Source organism: Lagopus muta, chromosome Z, assembly GCF_023343835.1.
Source record: "Lagopus muta isolate bLagMut1 chromosome Z, bLagMut1 primary, whole genome shotgun sequence".
Lineage (NCBI taxonomy): Eukaryota > Metazoa > Chordata > Aves > Galliformes > Phasianidae > Lagopus > Lagopus muta.
This window is the reverse complement of record NC_064472.1, coordinates 24,509,037-24,529,758: the sequence shown is the minus strand read 5'-3', so window position 1 is coordinate 24,529,758 and position 20,722 is coordinate 24,509,037. Positions and strand designations below refer to the sequence as shown.

The 20,722-nt window shown below is 38.5% G+C and overlaps 1 protein-coding gene across 1 annotated transcript in view; it reads left to right on the top strand.

Moving 5' to 3' along the window:
- The window catches only part of SV2C (synaptic vesicle glycoprotein 2C), a 99,795-nt gene extending 87,745 nt beyond the window's left edge, over positions 1-12,050 (top strand). The window contains exon 13 of the mRNA XM_048931767.1: positions 4,013-12,050. Coding sequence (XP_048787724.1) covers positions 4,013-4,196 — 184 coding nt within the window. The 3' untranslated portion in view covers positions 4,197-12,050. The remainder of the gene's footprint in view (positions 1-4,012) is intronic.
- Positions 12,051-20,722: the final 8,672 nt, after the last annotated feature.

Here is a 20,722-nt window from a genome sequence, read left to right as displayed (position 1 = left end):
GTTAATTTTCACAATGGCTAAAATAAGAGACTTCAAGATTGTAAACATGTCGAGTGTTTTTCAGACAGATAAAAAAGTTGTGTTAGAAGGTAGAAGATATATTAAAAATATTAGTCATAGGTAGGTTTCACTTTTCCAGTTAAAAAACACTTGGTAGTGTTTAAAGATTAATATATGACATTATTTAATGTGATAGGTACTTTTCAATGCACAGATTTTAAAGCACAACAGCAACGAGAAGCCATAAAAAAGCCAATTTCTAGTAAGCAAGAAAATTAGTCAAGTTGCAGTGTTATCTATTATCTCGTAGGTTGTCTCATCTTTTATCTCATCTTTTGTCTTCTCTTCTTAATGGCCTGTGCTTTTCTGGATTCACCGTCAACAGATTCTGAAGTCTTTGGTCTGTTGTAACCCTCTTGAGAGCCAAACCATATTGTTCCATAGGTCTAAAAGTCCTTCTCTAAAGCAGAATTATTAAACCTCTTGTGAACAGTTTTGTGTCGAGTGAGTTTCTTCTCCTTGACAATGGAGTGATTTTCTACTCTGTTGTAAGCGTTCTGTATTTTCAGAGAGCTACTTTGAAAAGAGAGGATGCAGAAATTATGGCACTGAGGAGAAAGATAATGCTGCCAAAACTGACTTCAGATGCCAGATTTGTCGCTTGTGGGACCTGTTATTACTGTCACTTAGCATTTTAGAAGAGGGAATGTGCTGAGAGTATAACTTTCACTATAGCTGGAAGTATTCAGCACTTCGGCGAGACAAACGTGAAGGTGCTAAGCTGAGCAGCCAGAAAATCTGAACTGCACATTAATGACTATTTAGTTAGCTTAAATGATTTGTTAGCATCATATAGAATTCTGTGGCAGAAATAGGGATTGTGTACTTTCTCCTGAGAGCGCTCAGCTACCTTATCCTTGAGACTGCTTATTCATCATACAGACCCAACCCCTTCCATCTTCGGTAACATGTGAGGAAAATCAAGTGTCCTTCACTACATGATTCATGTTTTATCCCTCAAGCTGTCTTTGTTCTGTGCATTGGCAGAGTGATGTGGAAAAAAAATGATGAGGTAATTATGGATTGTGCTGTAACGTGTGTGCCCAAGGGGCTTGAAGTAACATTGCATAATTTCCTAGCTCTGCCCGTAATGCAAATATGACTAGAAGGGAGTTAAAATTTTATGAAAAAGCAACATGTAGGAGATTATTATCACTTTAAAATGCAATCGTTATTCATATGAATGTTTAATGTTTTCTTGTGAATTTGGGAAGCAGTAACTTTATAAGCCAAGGCTCTGGTCCAGGAATGTACACAATAAATAAATTGAAATCTTGTATCTCCCACAAAGTAAATCAAGGTCAGATTGCATCAGATAACCAACAATTCATAGGTTTTCTAAGGCTGCCAGACATCTGGGTTTGAATCGTGGCCAGGAATATTTAGAATTCAAGATGTGCTATAAAATGATTTCATCCTGTTTTGCCTGCTTTAATACCTCTGAAAGAAGTTCATAAGAGTTCGGTCATGATTAAGAATTAAGTCACCTATCTTCAGTTCATTATATTTAGCTTTTTCTTCTCTTCTGAAGCCCTGAGAATCCATCCCAAGAGAAATAAACCCTATTCTCCAAATGCCTTAAGTCCAACTTTTTATTGTTCTCGTTGTCAGAAGTTTTCTATTCGAGTCAAAACAGCAGTCATTAATCTACTGTAGATTCCTTGGCAGCTATTTTCTACTGCCATCCTGTGGATGTGGTTCAACTGCACTTTGCTGAAATTGAAGGGTGGTGTTTTTAAGGTAAGAAATGCAGCACCAATGCCGCTTCTTAGGCAATTGTAAGGGAAGAAGGTACATTAACTTGTTTTATTTGCACACTAAATGCTGTAATTGGTAAGCCAATGATATGCATTTGTGTACTGATTTTTAAAAAATCAAAAAATATTTTATCAGTAGAAAATCATCAATAGCACATTCAGAAACTCTTGTTTTCGTAATATTTGTGTATTATCAACCCCCACAAAAATGCTATGCTGAGTCTATTGTAAAGTGATTGGTAGGTTGAGCACCAGCTCTGGCAAGAAGGATATCAAATGTCCATGTTATGTATATTTAGTTGTTCTCTATTACAGGAAAATTAAGTTTTGAGGTGCTCCATAAGCAATGGAAAAGTGATTTTAAACTATTTTATTTCGATAAGCAAGCACCTTGTCTAAGAAGGAGCATACATGGCAACTAGGAAGGAATCTCTTTTAATCTGAAGGCTTGGATAATCCTTCTATTTTTAACTTTGGATTCTTGCCGCTTGTTATGTCGGGCTTGGGTGAAAGGAAGCTCACTGTTTTTCTTTGTCACAGCTTTCCCACCACCTGACGTAAAATACATTTGGTAAAATTCTTTTTCTCTGACACTTAGCTTTCTACCAGACCTGACGTTTTTACAGAACTTTCATATTTTTCTTTAATATTAATACTAAAATCTCTCTATTCTCTCTATCTCTTTTGTTTTTAACCTTTTCCTCTCTGTTTGTGACAAAGTCTTGGTTGGAACTTGATCTTTGAGGTCCCTTCTAACACAATCCATTCTATGATTCTATGAAGTCTTATTTGCCACATCCTTTCCTCTGCTTGTTCCTCCTTCCTATCTCCACTCTCTGTCACCCTAGAAGATGTATCAGTTGGGAGATCCTTACCTATTAGGAGCTTCTTCCCTTTCTGGACCATTTCTTCCAGGTGTTCTTCTGATACTGAGCTTTGTGTGGCCTGATGGTACCCACTTGTCTATAACTGACACTTGATAACAGGCTTTGAAAGTATACTTACTCCAGAAGTGTGGTTCTTCACTACTTCCATTAGCACATCTCCCAGTGCTCCTTTGAACTATTTCTCCAAAAGTCTTAATCATTCCTCTTCTGAGGAGAGCATTTTGAAGAAATTGCTGCAAACGTGTCCCTTGCAGGAAGATTCTCAAGCAAGACTTAAAAAATAGTGTGCTCTCAGAGAGATCTTGCTTGGTTGCACTGCCCTGCAGTAGCAGACATTTGTCATACATACTTCCTAGGAGTACAGACTGTGTATGAGTAGAAGATTTCCATTTCTTTACATAGAGTCTCAGTATAATAACTAGGTAACCGTTTAGTCACTCAATCCATTAGTATTTATGTTAATATTTTCTGCTTAGACTGGAGGCATTTTTCCTTCTAATAAAAACAGCTTAATATTAACAATGTAGAGATGTGGTTTTCTAAAAAAAAGCTTCTATCCTCCTAAATGCTATTATTTTGTGCCAGTGAGCACAGTGTGAGCTCCTTGTATTCCTTCTCCCTCTCACTTCTTGAGATTTGAGAAATGTTAGAGGTTCTACCATTCTACCAATGATATTGTTAGAACATTTTTGTTAGGACAAGATTATTCTTGCAATTATGAATCATACGGTCATGTCATAACACATTTTATTAAAATGATAGCAGTTTGCATAATGCATTTACAGGTTGGCAACCAAATATTTTGCTCTACAAAGCAAAAGCCCTGCTGAGTTTCTCATACCATACTCCTTTTTTCGTAAGATTTTCAGGGTCTTCTGTCCCAAACAAGGCTTTTTTAAAGCCTCATGCTCCTTGCTCCTAAGAGATAGCCAATCATTATTATTACAGGTCTCAGTGGCCTTTTGCAAAAGTACTCAGTGAATGTGCATACTACATATAGGAAATCCATTTCTATTCAGCTGCAGGTTTTGCTGTTGTGTAAAAGTACAAAGTCATTATTTCCCCACTGTGATTTCTGGAGGGCAAAATAAATTTGTCTCCATAAAGTGCTGCCACAGTAGAAGCAGAATTTCACATAAAAAAAGACCAGGTACAGAATCCTTGTTGGCATTACTTCTGTGTAAGGTATTGGGCCTACACTGATTTATTCCACTCAAGATTTATTTTAAAGGCTTTTAATCTTGTATGCACATGTAAATTTATCCTGTTTTTGTTTGTTTGTTTGTTTGTGTGTTTGTTTTCTTTTAGGGCAACCGGCTTTGGCTTTTTGAATGCACTATGCAAAGCAGCAGCTGTACTTGGAAACTTGATATTTGGTTCCCTTGTTGGTATCACCAAAGCAATCCCTATTCTCCTTGCTTCTACTGTTCTAGTATGTGGAGGTCTGGTAGGACTTCGACTTCCTGACACAAGAACCCAGGTGTTAATGTAACAGGGAAAAGCCATTTTCTGTTTCTTTTTTCTTTGTACAAATGTCAGGTCTCCTGTTTGGTGGTGCAAAGGCTTCAGATTATTAGTGCTTGGTTGAGTGTTCGGATGGCAGAAACCAAACACGGGTGTGTGGAGTAGCAGAAATCTAAAGACAACTCTGAAAATTTTAGATTTCTCATTCAATTGCTTGCATATTTTGCTATTTAGAACTATTTCACTTCAAACAGCAAGGCTAACTCCAAAAACTTTCAATGAAATGTCCAGGAAGATAAAAAACATATTGATAATTTGATATTTAAAATGCAAACAGTCATATTTCTTAAAAACACATGCTAAATTTGGCCATGGCCCTATGAGCTCTTGTAGCAGTGAAGCCATGCAAATCAATTACTTGAGAATGTTATGTGTATCAATGCATGCAGCAGCAATCAGGAATCTGTGCAGAGTGCATTGGTACTGAAAATGCTGACATTCAATAGCCAAGTTTATTAATAAAAAATTCTACATTTTAAGCCGGAGGCTTGGACAAAAGCGTCAGTGGCTCTTCATTGGGAAACAGCTTTAGGTAGATACAATCTAAAGCAAAGCTTACCATCTATACCCCATATTTGTTGAGAAGAAGGCAGCAGCTGTTGTGGGGAGATGAAAGGCCTAACGTGAGTTAGGATAATGAGATTAATAAAATAAGCACTTTCACTCTTCTCTGCTAGTCCACCAGAAAAAGAAATAAATAAATAAAAATAAAAAGAAAGAAAAAAAGTTTTCATCTAATTTGTGGCATCTGCAGTATTTTTTCCATTTTAAAACAGAGAATGCGTCTGATTGAGTGAGGTGACTCAATGCAAAAAACATTATTTACGCTGTTGAATCATAGAATCATAGAATCACAAGGTTGGAAAGGACCTACAGGATCATCTAGTCCAACCATGCAAGTATGCATCAAACCATGCAAATGTTGCACCAAACCGTGCAAGTATGAATCAAAGAAAAATCAAACCAATGAATTGGAAAAAGAGCAAGATGCTGTCAGAAAAGCTTATTTGGTATTTACATTTTTCTTTGGAATTTACACTTCAAATGCAAGTTTCTTTGTCAGAGAATACCACCTTAAATTTAGTCAGGTCATAACTTCAGGGTAATCTAATTAAAATCTCTCAAAACATTTTTGTAAAATATTAAAACAAAGAAAAGCAATAATAAAAACACCTGAATTAATTTCATAGCTTATACCCTCCTTCATATAACCATATACTCATGATTTTTAATATCCTAGAGATACATCAGTGTATAATGATAATATCTCTCTGAAATGCCGTTAAGAAAAAAACAGTGTCAAGTCTGCAGGGATTGGTCATAAGACAGAATGTAAGTATGGCAAATAAATGCTAACAAAAAAGTTCCTTATAAGCCATATGCTATGAATTGTTTCAGATTGCAATAAAACCATCCCCACCAGTTCTGCTGCCCTGTAAAACGCTATCAGATCTCTTTAAAATGTTAGCATTCAAATTAAATGTAGATACAGTGGACAAAGGGAGCACATTCCCCTGATGACAGAAACTGGCTTTACTTTCAGTGAAGCTATGACCTAGCTGTATTTTTAATTTCCACAGAATAACTTTCATGTAAATCATAAGGGAAAATTTATCAGTGCTTTTTCTAATCATGTCTCACTACTTTCATTAGGTGACTGAATCATTGCCAAAGAAATTAGGCTTTCAGATAAGGTCTGTATAGTAAACTAGATTTTTCATGACTTTTTCTTTCTCCTATGCAGGAAGTAGTAGTATTTATCCCTGCATTTTGTCAATTGTCATCTTAGTTATTTTGAAAAAGTAAGTAGAAGATGGTAAAAACGTCCAAGACCATCTATCACATTTAAAGTTTACTGCTTGATTTACAGAATATGGAAGTTTCAGTTTTGAATAAATTCTTCTGTGTTGTAACACCATAAGATGAACCCAAGATGGGGTTTCCGCTGTTAACAAATGACTAAAGTGACTAAATTAAAAAAGCAACTGAAAACTAGTGGCCATTTTTTTTTTATGTTGATAATTAAAATATTGTATATCAAGAATTTTAGTAAGTTTATTTTACAATATAAACAGTCCAAATGCCCAAGATAAAATATTTTATAATTAAATCTTATTTTAACATGTCTTTTAAATTTCTAAATATATTTCAAAAAAGGAAGAATTGTGTTTCATAAAGGTAAGAATAAAAGTCTGGCCTTAGATTAGCTTCTGTGGCTTTTGTCCACTAGTCGGAATCCTTACAGCACTTCAAGTCTATCCTTCCTCATAAGAATTATATTTGCTTTTGGCTGTATTTCTCTGTGCCATTCATTAGTTACATGTGCCCACTTCCTTGTATTTACTCTACATCTTATTTGAAATCTGAAGCCTTTGTACATGTCTGGAATGAGCCTCAACAGCAGTGATAAAAAATTACATTGTTTTATTCTGCACTGTACTCTTCAAATTCTGTCCAACTGTATGTAACACTGAAGAACATCCTGACCGTACCATATGATAATTGTGAAGGAAATGGGCCATAGGACAATAACATTCAACTTTCAAGGTTCTGGTTAAACATTAATACACTGAAATCTCATCACTTTAGAAAGTATGCTATTTGCAGTGCTGATTCTTGTCCTAAACCTTAGCCACATCATGAGTATATAATTTAGTCTGAATTTAGTGAAGTGAGCAGCCTGAGATCCTGTTTGGAACATATTAATAGCAGGGATAAGACAAAGAAAGTAACCAACACATGGACCTTGCTTGGTGCAGGATTAGAGTGATTGATCTGAAGTAGGAAAATGAAAAAGGAGAACAATATGTAGAAGAAAGGTGAAAAAGTAAGCAAAAGAGAAAAATTATGCAAAAGTCCACAAATATTTCCAACATACTAAACAAAACCTGAAGCTGGAATCTTCCTAGCTGGTGAGCCAGTTGGCTCAAGATTGTTGAAACTGTGTGTGAGCCAGCATGACAGCTGTTTGCACAATCAAGTGGTTTGGTCTTGAATGCAGTGGAGATCTACTCCATGAAGACAAAATGAGTTAATGCCATTTCAAACTACGAGTACTTGATTACATACTTATAATCGACAGTTTGGAATGGAAAAAAATGATCTGGATGCAAATGTTATTTTGGTTATACACTGAACTTATTTGTCTTGTCTTTAGTGAATTTTTCTCTTTTGCAGTTTCCAAAGTGATCTCAGGTAATAAATATTGGACAGTATGAATTTTGCTTTCTTTCTAACCCCATTCATTTATATCTCATGCAAAGGGTCACGTAAGAGGTCATGTGCATATACTTTCAAAACAGAATAAAATACCATAATGGTCACTGTTTTTAATTGTGAAAACACCAGCAAAATAGACTGAATGCATTGATTTTTGCCAGATATATTTTACTTATGTTAGTTTTTACTCATGACAAGTTGACAGAAAAGCTTAACTTAGCAGACTCCTTTTTCTTGAAAGCATGTTATTCGTTGTGTTTGTACATTTTAACCAGGCTGAATATAGTCATGTCATTTAGAAGCAAGCATTACAATATATTTCATTGACTGCTGAGTACAGACTCCTAACAATGGAACTAGCTAGGAGTACGTTCTTAGGGTCACCTTCCTTCCTGCTTGAATTTAGCTGGTAACCTTACAAAAGTGTGTTCTACAATTCTAGCCAGTGATAAAGCATTAGACCTCGTTCCTGATGGGTACACTAGTCCACTATCCTCTTAGGAAAGTAGAGCATCATATGGCTGCTAAGTCAGTTCTTGCTCTTTCTTCTCATATAATTTGATTCCTTTCATCCCGAATTGTTCTTCTTAGTAGAGCACCAACTTTAAAGAATTAAAACCCACTGCTCATGCTCTCAATTGCTTCTGACTTTTTGGTAACATTCAGTAACATAGTTTGACACACAGCTTTGGAATTTTAAACTAAGATGGAAAATGAAGTCCTTCAGAAAATCTCACTTTTTTGAAGGAACAAGACTACATATTTCTCTAGATATCTCTCCGAGACCTACAACATATGGTTACCTATTGCAGACCAGCATCTCTGAGATGATTTAAGATCAAATTGAAAAAAGCAGTCAGCAGTTTCTTCTTTCTGATGTACTAAGTCACTGCATTAAAGCATGAATGAGCATGAAGATCTATGTAGTAATCTCACGATACTACAGTAGTTTTAAATATTGAAGGAGTAGGAAGGAACAGGATATTCACCATGGCAACAAAAATAAAGAATGCAGGTAGCAGTAACTGATTTTTAAAAATTTAGCATCCCTTGGTTAAGAATTAGAAGAAATCATGAGGCTGGTTTCAGCACACAGATTAATTGCAGGCTGAATGAGAGTAAGTGAAAGTAAAAGAGACCTGCAGGCAGTTTTACCAGTTGATGATTTCTATTTAATTCAAGTCCTGAGTAGAATTTCAGATGTACTGACTGTGCTAATTTCACATCACCACTTGATCCCTCTCTTGCCTCCAAACTGTATGCAAAAGCCTGCCTTTTCATGCTGTGTTTTCTGAACAAAGAACACTGAAGACTACTAATTCAGGCAAATAACTCAATATTTTACAGTGAGATTAATGAACAAGAAGGCAGGAAATGCAGAGGAAAAACAGTCTTTCAAACTTATTTGATTCTGGAGCATGGTTACTGAGCATATGTTTTCTTTCAAGACTCCGGAGGAAATGGAGCATTTCTGTTCTCACTTCTTGTGTCTTTAACCCCCTGAGTGCAAGGATTCATTTTTAATCTTCTGATTGAATTTGCAATTACATTTCCAGGTTGCCAAGTAGGAAACATGGCTTATAGCTTGTATTAGCATGGTAATGTCTTGGTAACATCTCTTTCTGACTAACAAAGATCTTTTTAAAACTTAATGGTGGGAAAGAGAGATAAAGTCCAGCACATAGACATATACTGTCTATATAGGGAACTGAGGGCTATGCCATATTTCTAAGAACGGGAATCAGAAGTAGTGCCTCAAGAGCAGGTGTAGACTCCATCACTGTAGAAGAATTAAAAATCAGAGCATAATTTCCTCCAAGTGGAGCTTAGCTAAGTGCAGGAACAGGGAGATTTGTCTGTATTTCCACTCACTGCACTGCCAGAGCAGCAGGATGTAAATAAGGTCCATTCTGAGAGCTCTTCTTTCTATTAGTTCATCCTCCAGTTATCTGTGAGTTCTGTTTAGGTCTGGTTTACACATTAGAAAGCTGATACTTCAGAAGATGATGGGGCAGAAAAATAGTGGAATCAAATTAAATACCAAGAATCAGTAGGGAGATTTGAAGTCTTGGGGTTCAATTGTTTTTATTTTTGGCAGCTGTTTTCTTTAAAGCCTACCTGCAGCTTTATAATACAGTTGTACTGAATTATTACACCACTAGAGGTGAATACATATACAGGCACATGTGTGTCTGTGTGAGGATACATGCATACACACAGACACAACACAGGTTGATGTAGGATCTAAGCATTACTTTCTGCATTATGCATTATTCTTGGAGCACAAATACCATTCTGTTCATTTCCTTGTGCAAAACCCTTTGCTTATCCATGCACAACATTAATCATAAATGCCAAGATGCATCTCAGTTGGGCTTTAGCTTTCTGCCACTGGAGGAGAAATGATCTGAAAAGTAAGGTTTGACTTAGCTGTAGCCTTCCACCAGCCACACTGTGCCAAACAGCGAGACAATGCACCGTACAGAGGAACTGGTCTTGTTTCAGTGACTAGGAGAAACTCTCAGATATTTAAGCGCTTTGAGTTTTGTCTTATTCAAATAAAAGTCTTAACAAACTTAATGGGGATCTTAACATGTTAACTTCTGTGTAACATATGAGAAAATGTCTGTGTCTTCCTGTACTGTATGCTTTTCATTGTTCCTGCATACATGCCTGATGTTGTTATAGTAATGTGGTTATTCTATTGTTTACTGTTGTTCTTATCAGCAATCTTTGACCAGCCTGGAACAGAGCCATTGCCAGGGTTTCTTTCATTTAATGATTAACATCCCCAGAGATCTACTACAATAGCATTGCAGTATAAATTAATTCCAGCTACCACCTGAGTAAATCCAGACTGAAAACTGCAGCATGTGTGCACACACACTGACACAGAGCTGTGAGAGTAGGGAGAGCTCTGTCAAAATCTCTGTCATACACTGCATTACTCCTTCCCAGTTTTCAGAATTCTCACTCTGCCTTCTGCTTCTATGCACATGTTCTATAGAACTAAAAAACCTCTAGAGGAAAATGAATATTCCTTTCAGAGGACTTAAAAATGTGCAGTTGCCATAGGGAAGCTAACTGCTTTAATAGTGAGACAAAAACAGCACTGTTTCAAAAAGCGAACATATTAAATACTTAATTGTGTATATTGGCATGTGGGAGTTTATGTTGATGTAAGAGAAATGAGTTCATCTAGCCCTTTTTAATAAACATGCATAAAACTATTCATGTTTTAAAAGCCTAGCTTTTCCCTGTGAGTGCAGTTCCCCCAAAAATAACAGTACTTTTAATAGCATCCAATGGTGCATGTCTAATGTGTCAAATAACTTATTTCAGCCATTTTTGAAAGAATGTGATAATAAAATTTCCCAGTAAATCTTTCCATTAATAGATATTTTGCTCTCAAATGCTTAAAATGTTGACATCAAAATTATGTCCCTTACTTGTTCTCAAACATACGTGTCATTTTACTCTATGTCTTCTTTTGAGAGTGCAGTTTTCTCTGCAAAATATAATACTGCAAAAGTCAGGCATTAAAGAAGATCTCTTACATTGGTGTAACATGTTGGCATTGTAAGGTTATTGATTTTCTTTAAAACTTGTCAGCATCCCCTAATGCTGAACAACAGAAGGGAAAAGTGTAGTTTTTCTTTTTCTTTTTTTTTTCTTTTTTTTTTCTTTTTTTTTGTGTGTGTGTGTGTGTGTGTGTGTGTGTGTGTGTGTGAGCTATTTCCTCCTCCCAATTTCTCCTACCAACCTTTCACCCAAATTGCCATTTGGGAATACAATTTTTCAAGCTGTTTGTAGCATGCAGTAGTTCAGGTGTGCTAGTATGCCTATGTCATTAAGAAATTCATAACCATTTCTGACATTTTCAATTTCTTTACTTGAGAAACCATGTAGATGTTGTGTATATGGTAAGGGGGTATTTTGGAGTTGAATTCCCATTTATAAGTTTAATTTCATAGGTACTAATTTACATCAAGATCTTGGCAATGGTCCTGGCCTCTGGTTTTTAATTTCTTTTTTGTTTCCTGCTACGTGTGATCTTCTGTGATGCAGGGTACAGTCATCACTATTGTACATATGTGTTTGCATGTGTGCGCATTGATAAACTCTCTTTTGGAGTTCCAAATTTTTCCTTTTAAGTCCAGCTGGTACACTTGTGAACTCATCTTTCCAGTATACTCCTCTGTGTCAGATCGCCAACTACCAAAATGTTTGACCAAGTGTTTTTATTAAGTACACTGAGGAAAGTTGTATGTATACTTGTGAAAGGGCATGCTGTGTAGCATGACTGTGTACAGTATAAATCTATAAAACGTGGAAGTGTTTATAAATTTATCTGCCAAATATTTATCATCCATGTAACAAATGCAAAGTTATTTAGTGTACATCAGATTAATAAAGGGGCATTTTTTGCTCTACTATATTCAAATAAAGGTTTGTTTCTGCAGTGAATGAACATAAGGTGTGATAATAGCCAGAACATCATTCTTCACTACTCACAAAATACTGGAAGCAGTTGTTTTACCTCAATTCAAGACTCCTATGGCTTTCTGTTACGTTCTCTTTAGTGCTTGTAATAGAGGCAGAACATACAAAGAAAAAAACATGGAACAAGTTAATAAAGTGACATAAATGACAATAAAAAAAGGACAGATTTCAGGTTACTATGGTTGCAGGAGACAAAGTTTCACAGTTAGCCATCTGGGGTTCACATTTTTATGATATGTAATTGCACAAAATAAACATCTGGTCACAACGTAGCTGCATTGAAAGGCTCTGTTATCACCCCAAGAATCTAATCTAAGTCTGTGTGGAGAACTTACTGCTGCAAGGTATGATAATTTGTGCATCCAAAAGGCCAGCTGGAATTTATGCAATAAACTATGGTTCTACAAGAAAGTGGTATCCAACAACAGAAATACAAACAAACAAACTCCCACTCACCTCAAATCTACACATCAACATTAGTTCTTCATTGTATTTGTGCACTAAGTGCCTCAGAAAAACTTAGGTTGTGTGGTAGCTTTAAAATAAGAAAAAATCTGCCATCTCCACAGTTGGATCAGGAATATATTTGCAAAATGACAATAAGCTTAATAAAGGACCTGAGCTTCTTCATCTGTGTCAGCCATAGGAAAACATAAAGCTACATTTGAATTCAAGTATTTTTCAGCTCATGTATTGCACTGTCTATAAAACCCACTGAAGAACACATGATTTTGTAACCATATTTTGGTACAGTAAAGAAAAAGCTGTCTTAATTTATTAAGTATAACCAACAGAAACATCATTCATATATTAGGTCTGATTAGTTGTATGCTATAATCAGTCAACTTTTGAATCAGATGGGTGGTATATGTGTCTCTTTTTCTGCATTTCTTAGAAGATTGCAGACTTCCATAAATCCAAATGAAGTAAAGAAATATATGTAGTATATTACTTTCCGTCTGTGAAAGTAATGTCTCCTATCTATTTCCATGGAAATTACCACAGATACAAGGAGCACAATAATGCTATCTGAGCAAATTCTCAGCTACAAAATACTATTTTTCAACATAGTCACCAGCATTAGTTTCACAGCTGCTATAACGTTGTTTTTTTCTTGGAGAATAGTGCCCATACAGTTCTTCTGTCATTGATTTGAACAGTTGGAAGTGAGAAGGTAAAAAACTCAAACTATACAGCTAGTTTGGTAGCTCAGTCCAGCCAAGACTGCCAGTGCACTCCTCCATCTTAAAGCTGATGTGGGGCCTGGTGTTATGTGTCATGAGAGAAAGGTTGTCCTCTTCTCTGGACTCACTTCGGAAATTCAACCCTTCAGTTTTGCCAGCACAGTGATGTAGCAGTCAGAGCTCCTGGTTTGTTCAAATTTCAGAACATCCAGAAAGATTACTCCTTTCCCATCCAAAAAACAGAGCACATCACTTTATCCACCAAGAGTTGCATCTTGAATTTTTTCTTCAGTAGGGAATTCACATGTCATTACTCCATGAACTTTCTTTCTGTCTCATAGTGGTGACACCACATTTCGTCCTGGTAATGATGTGATCTAGGAAACTGTCATCTTTAGCCTTTTATTGGTTCAGTAAGTCCTGATGAATTTACATACACTGTTCTTACTGTTCCTGTGTGATCATTCAGCAATCCAGCCAGTGTTTCCAGACTCAAGAAGAAGACAAACCTGTGTCAGCCTTATCAACTCTTCATTTTTATTATCCATCAAAGGAGACAGGCTGTGTCACTTCTACTACAGAATGGGAAGTCCCTCAATCATACTGAAAAAAATATATGTATATGAATAATTAGCTACAAAAATGAAGGGTGAAATACCAGCTGAAACCACCTCCATTGCTAGCTGGGCTTCTGATTAGTTTGAGTTCTGATCACATATAGCCCAGGCTACTGATATAACCTTAGTTCTCCCACAGAAATGAACAGTCAAACGACATTTTTGTCTTGAAAATCTAATGATAGCACACAGAGTTGCATTATTGCAGATCAACAGCAATTTTGCATGTGGCTAAAATAGCTCTGAATTGTGGACTTTGCAACAGATTGCTTCACAGCATATTTAGTTGTGCTTTTCCTTATTCAATCTCTGATGCTGAGATGCTGACAATTCGCTAAATCAAAATGGAAATCCACTTAATAAAGGAGGAAACATAACACCACAGAGAGAAAAAAGACAACATTGGAGGATGGAGATGAATCATATTTACGCTCTTTTCCTTTTGGCCTTTCTTCTTCTCCTCACCCAAAGAACTCCAAACTGAGACTGGAATTGTGTAATATTCACCTGACTATTCTGAGCATTACATCTAAGACCACAAATTCTCTTCAGGTTCTTGCCTACTCCCTACTGCCTGTAGCCTTTCACAGCAACCACAGACTCTGTCAAAGAAGGAAGATGCTGCTCTTCAGGGCCTGTCTGCAAGGGTGTCCATACAAATTACAAACCACTTAACCACAAGGATGTTGGGGATCTCCTGGCTTTAAATAAAAACATCACTAGCTTTGCAATCAGACCAGCTGACTGCAAAGAAAGTAGGAACAAGAAATCAGATAAAATTGAAAGTAATTCACCAGCATCCTGGAAGTGAAGCCATTAGTGGATATATTCATATTTTTCCCACTTAGCTTTAATTCTATATACCCTCTCAAGAGCTCCCTTGTGAACTTCGGACTCTGCCTACGTGAAAAAGACAGATTATGGGAAAGGAAATCCTCTTCCTATTAAGGATTACGTAGCAGTTTGGAATCTTTTTTAACATGTTTATTTCCCACCAGTCAGGTCTGGGGTCTTGGTGGATTGTTACCTATGAATTACAGAAATCACCCCCGAAAAAGCTCAGGCCCTTTGAGTATAAGTGCTAAACAGCAGCCTAATCCTCCTCAGTGTGTGGGAGGAGTTTATCTTCTGAAGCTTCAGCTAGAATCACAACGTTTAGAATTTGAATAAAATGATGATCCTGTTCAGGAAAATGAATAAATGAGAGGCCACTGGCTATTAGCAAACATGTTGAAGCAAGACCAAAGAACAATTGCTATACTCTTGAGTTACAGGAATGTCACTATTACAGGAGTGTGGTGTGGACTTTAACCTGTCTTTGGTAGGGATATTGCACTGTATGCATTGTGAACTACAATACACACAAAATATGTAACTGCTAAGGACTGGAATGTACGGAAATATGGAATCCATGTGTCAGGGAAAAATTCTGGGCTTTGCCCAGCAAAAGTGTAACAGAACTACAGACTGACCACACACCAGGAGAAAGGTGGGTAATAGTACACACCTGTTCAAAAAGTCACCTGAAATTCAATATATTACTCTGCATTGTTACTGCTAAATGAACGTTGAAAGCAAGGAAAAATATCTCTTCAGTACAATATAGGGCTCTCTCCATATGGAAGCATTACTGCCAGCCACGAGGAGGGTATTTTTCTGCAGAATCCACTACCTGGTTAGTGAAAATAAACAGGCCCATGTCGATATACTGCAATTTCCAATCTGACCTACAGGTGGTGGAGGAAAAACGATTAATGAGAAAGGTCTGGAAAGATGTTGTGAGCATTGTACTTGCAGTTTCAGTTACCATTGCAAGCTGAGATCAATCACATGCAAGTAAGCATGATGCCTGGCAGACCCACACTTTGCAAGCAAACTATCCTGAACCAGGGACTAGTTTACCTTTGCTCAAAAGCAGTCAGCCCTCTGGGAAAGGATAACATGGTGCAGAGTCATCCGGATGACTCCAGCCATGGCATTTTCAGGAGATCTGTTTCACCAGAAAGCTTGTCTCCTGGATTAAACTTCCCTGATAACACTGTGGAAATCTTTCAACAGCAAGCAGTCACCAAGAAGAGACGTTTAACAAATTATCAAAAATGCATCAGTGGCTTTGACTTTGCCATGAATGTATGCTTCCCTGACAGGGGCCTTGCAGCAGTCTGCAGGACATGCTCTCCAGCAGCTCCTTCCAAGGCTTCCAACTTGAATCTGGCTCTAGGCCTCTCTGCAAGCAGCATTGCATCCACCAGTAAGCCAGTGTCAGCATCTCAATGCTTGCTGACCTATGTGGCCTTCAGGTTAATTTCTATGTGGTATTTCAGATGGTGATTTTAATTTTACAGCTGCAATTGGTTTGAGATCTGATTATCTGAGAAATACTTCTTTTCTCTTACAAAAACAGCAAAGCCACTTCAGAAAAGGAATCCAAACTGATTTAAATAAGAGGAGGTTGCTGACTCTGTGCTTTCTGTGAAGGGCCCTGGATGCTGGAATTAGCTTTCCTCACTTTGTCTCCCAGTGCTTGAGTTTGTCAGTCTTTCAGACACGTTTTTCATTTTTACACTAATGTGAATAATGAGGAGCTTTTCAAAAGACTGGAGCTATGCCAGTGGAAAAGTGGTGGAAATAAGAAGACACGAACCAGGCTAGAGGAAATCCATGGGAGTTCAGATTCTGCTTTATCTGTAGGGCAACTGTCGGCAGGCAGGAAAATAGTTGTAGGGTTGCCATAGCCATCAGTCAGTTCCCTGTAAATGCAGAGCTCCTAGCTCCCTGCTTACAGAATAATAAATAAATAATACATTAATCAGTGAATAATGCATAGACTTTTAGCGGAGTGGAAACATTGCTAAGCACATGCAATTACAAAGAAGCACACAGATGCTGCATTAAAAAAAAAAAAAAAAAAAAAAAAAAAAAAAAAGCAACAGTAACCACTGCCAAGCAGACCACCTCTAGCTTGTGGATAATGTGAGGAAACAATCAAGATTTTAGTTTTGCTATATCCAACCCAGTCAAGAGCACTTTTTGCTGAATATGCAAGCTGCAGCCGGGCACAGATGTTCCCTGCTTTCAAACAGTTCTGAATTCGTTTTTATGGCCATTCATTATGTCTAGACAAGGAGGATCACTCCATTCCGAAGTATTCTGTTAAATGAATAAATATTTATTCCAACAGACAAATGGACAAACCTCTTTTCTGGCAGAGTTCTTGCAGAACGATTTCAATCTCTGTCTTGCAAAACTCATGCCACTTCTGCAGGATCCAGGGCATTTGTCCAACACATTTTGAACAAATGCTTTTTTTTTAAAACCTGTTCAAGCAGAGAAACTGGTTTCTTAGGTAGCTGGGCAGGCAGGATTTAACCTAGCCTGCCAGGATTCTAACTTCGTTCAGGAAAGAAGAGGGACCTTTCATCTGACAGGAGTGGACATTCACCTTAGATATGCACCATGGGAAGCGCTGTGATGCCTAAGATGAAGTAATTAGCAAGGTATGGAATAGCATCATATTGCTGCCCCGTGTCTGCTTCTCACTTTCACCACAAGACACACCACTCACCCTCATTTGTAATTAAGTAGCAATTTGTAACCTGACCTAGTTCCTAAAAAGTCTTATTTTGGGGCAGTGTTAAGTCAAATCAGTCCCATGGCTGAGTTAATTGTGTGGTTTCAGAGGCAAAGAAGCTCAATAAGCTAGTATTTGCACCAGGCTCCTTTGCAGCTCCGTACTGAAGTCCTTCTAGCATGCCAGTCTGAGGGGCAGCTTCTCTTCCTGCATGTCTGCTTTAACAGGCATGTTGTTCCTACATCTAAGCAGGTCATACAAGTATTCAAGACTATCTGAAAGATGCTTACGCATGAGCTGTTTCCAACTAGTAGTGTGCAGTGAAGGACATGTGAAGAGTCCCTGCTGAATTATAGCATTGTCATCACCAAGTGGTCACTATCTGAAATCAAAATCCTTAGATGCGTGGCACTAACTTGGAAATCATGAGGTTTAGCTGCAGTTTTTGCCTCAAATTGTGATGTCTAGGAATGCTCTTTTTCCTCAGAACAATGTAAATGCCTCAGAACAAAAGTACCACCTCTCTTTGGCAATTGAAGATTTAGAGCAAACAATGTTGAGTTCTGCAAGTTGTAGCAAGATGAAAGACTTCTGATACTGAAATAATTTCTCTTTCATTTCCTTTTTCAGGTGTCAGTGCTATGCAAAAACATTCTACTCTGCACATTTATATACACTTCTGGTTCCTCCTCTGAAGGCCTGTCTCTGCCAGAGTTATCTGTGCATTTATTTTCATCCCATCCCATAAACTATTCACTCTGCTTTTTAAAACTGCCTTTTCCATTTCAATTTTAAGTAAGTAAACTATTACTAGTTTTGTTTGTTTGTTTGCTTGCTTGCTTGCTTGCTTGCTTGTTTCTTTCTTTTCCTTTTAGGATGATGCCCAACAGGGCTCAGTTTGACCTACTTCTGGCTTCCCTAGAAACTATTGCAAAATCTGAGGGATCTATTCTTCCATACATTGTGCTTATTGTTCAGCATTACCTTCAGTTTCAACCAGGACAGCTGAGAAGTTAGAATCACTTCCTCAGCCAAAAGGAATTATTGCTGCTGATACCGAAAAATGTTTTCAGTACTTCTGCTCTTCATTTTACCAAGCTATGGTTTTGCCATGGCGTTTTGAATGACTTCCACAGCTGACTGCTTCACAGTTCCTAGGATGCTTCTGATGTGATGCATCCTCAGCCTAGCTTCAGCCTTGCTTGCCTTTCTAACAGGAGACTCAGCTGGGATTGCAGACACAGCGTATCTGAAGGACAGGAATCATGGAAGGAGCATGCTGCCTTACTCACCAGGTTGTCAGCAGCAAGGCAGGCACTGTTCCTTGTGTCTTTTCCTGACTGGGGCAGAGACAGCATGGCTGTGGGATTTTTCAGGGGTCACTGAGGGCAGGTACATGATGGCCTGTTTGTTTGCTTACCTTACAGAATAAATAATGCATTGCACAGATACTGTGCTGAGAGGGAGGATGCAGGCCAGCCAGCTCCCCACACCATCCTTGAGATTCCTTCCCTGCAGTTATTACTGAGGAGTTCAGGACTGCCCAGCAGCTGTATGGAGGCAGTTGCTGATGAGATGTTTCCTCATGTTTCCTGGAGTACCTCTTAACCTTCAGACTTGCTTTGTAAATGCACCACATCATTTGTGGATTTTCCAATCTAGTTTATGAAAACTATAAATCTGGGTCCATGGCTCACCTGGTGCTCCAGCAGGAGTGCTCCTCATTGCATAGGGCTGGAGGTGCTGCTGGGAGCCCTTCTATCTTCCAGCTGATGTGGCCCCTGCAGCTGCTCAGGGGACCGTGGCTGTGCTTTCTGTGGGGGGAGCAAGAAGTGCAGCCAGCTACTTAGGGTTACATCACTCTGCCATTTGGTCTGTGCAAGCACAAGGGAGGCAAGGACAGCTACAGCTTGCTGGGTATCAATTGGCTGAGCAAAGAAAATAATTGGAAAGGCCCTTGCAGTACCTGGAGCCTGCATAGGGTTTTTCCCCTCCAGTGGTGCTGCAGGGACCCAGGCTGCCCCACTGCAGGAGGTGTCTGCCCCTGATCACCAGGGTGAACCTAGCACAGTCTTTCTCTCATGTGAATGCTAAAATGGTGTTTCAATATGATGCACTAGCAGGAAGAAGAAAAGAAAGAAAGTCTCTGAAATCATAAAATGCCATTTTTCTTTCTATAGGGCAAATGCTGCCAACCAGAGCAATTACAAATAAATGCAATTTACAAATAAAATAAATGTACTGTCACAGAAAAACTGTTGTTAAAGCTGCTGTTTCCAACAAAAAGCCCAGTGTCTCTAATTACCTGCATGCACATGCGTCACTGCTGCATAAGCCACCCAAGAATTTCAAATATCAATATCCTTCTCCAGTTAAAATCCCTCTGTACACAACAGAACTGTCAAGAAGCATGAGGCAGCATAGAGCACTACAGCATTTAGATTTGAGCTCAGTCAATGAGATGCCCAACATTTTTGTTCCTCCCTTATCACAATTTCCCTTCAGGTTTGTTCCCTCTAAGCCTGGAGCGATGAGCAGCTGCCCCTGAATATGCAGCAAGCCGTCACACTGGCCTGCTGTTCCACTCACAGGTAGGTGCGTGGGTTGGCGCTGGAGCCAGTAACAACGCATCGAGGAACACCTTCCCACTGTGTGATGCCCTTGATAGTGCTGGGGACATTGATCTCAAGCTCCACTAAAAGACTTGGACCGCGAACAGGAAATGTTCACCCTCAAACATTTACTCTAGATATCTGACTGCACTGATTTCTTAAGTGCCTGCCTCTCAGAAGCTGTGAGAACTACTAAGTCTTCTTTAAGGACTTAGAAGAGAAAATGGGCAGCAGCCTTGAGTCTGCCTAGGACCGGCTAAAAGCCTCTGGTCTGTTAGATATGAGTTACAGGCAGGCTTCCTGGTCACGCCTGGGAGGAGGAGGAGGTGGCAGAAGGGGTGGGCAGTGCATCTGGGGTTTGCGAGCCTCCTCTGTGCTGCCAACAGCTGATGGAGTCAGAAAAGCAGGGATTAGCAAATCTGATGTGAAAGATCATGAACAAAGCCACACAGCTACTTCTTGTTACTCCAGCACTCTCACACCTGCCGCATCTCCTGCTGGGAGCACTGAGTTCGTGTCCTACTGCTGTTCTGTAAGCATCATGGAAGGCAATGCTGCCAAAAACTCCTCCATCCTCCCCACTCTGGCCTTTCATTTCTTCTCCCTGCTCTGTGGTACAGAGGAAGAAATTATTTCAAAGAAATTGTCCTACCAAAAGGAAAAATTAAGTAGATTTTCTTTGGGATGGATTGGCTGAGCCCTCACACAGACACAAATATCAGCAAAGAGCAGGAGAACTGTATGGGGAATTTCAGGTGCTGCAAGAGAAGGGTCTACATTTTGTTAGA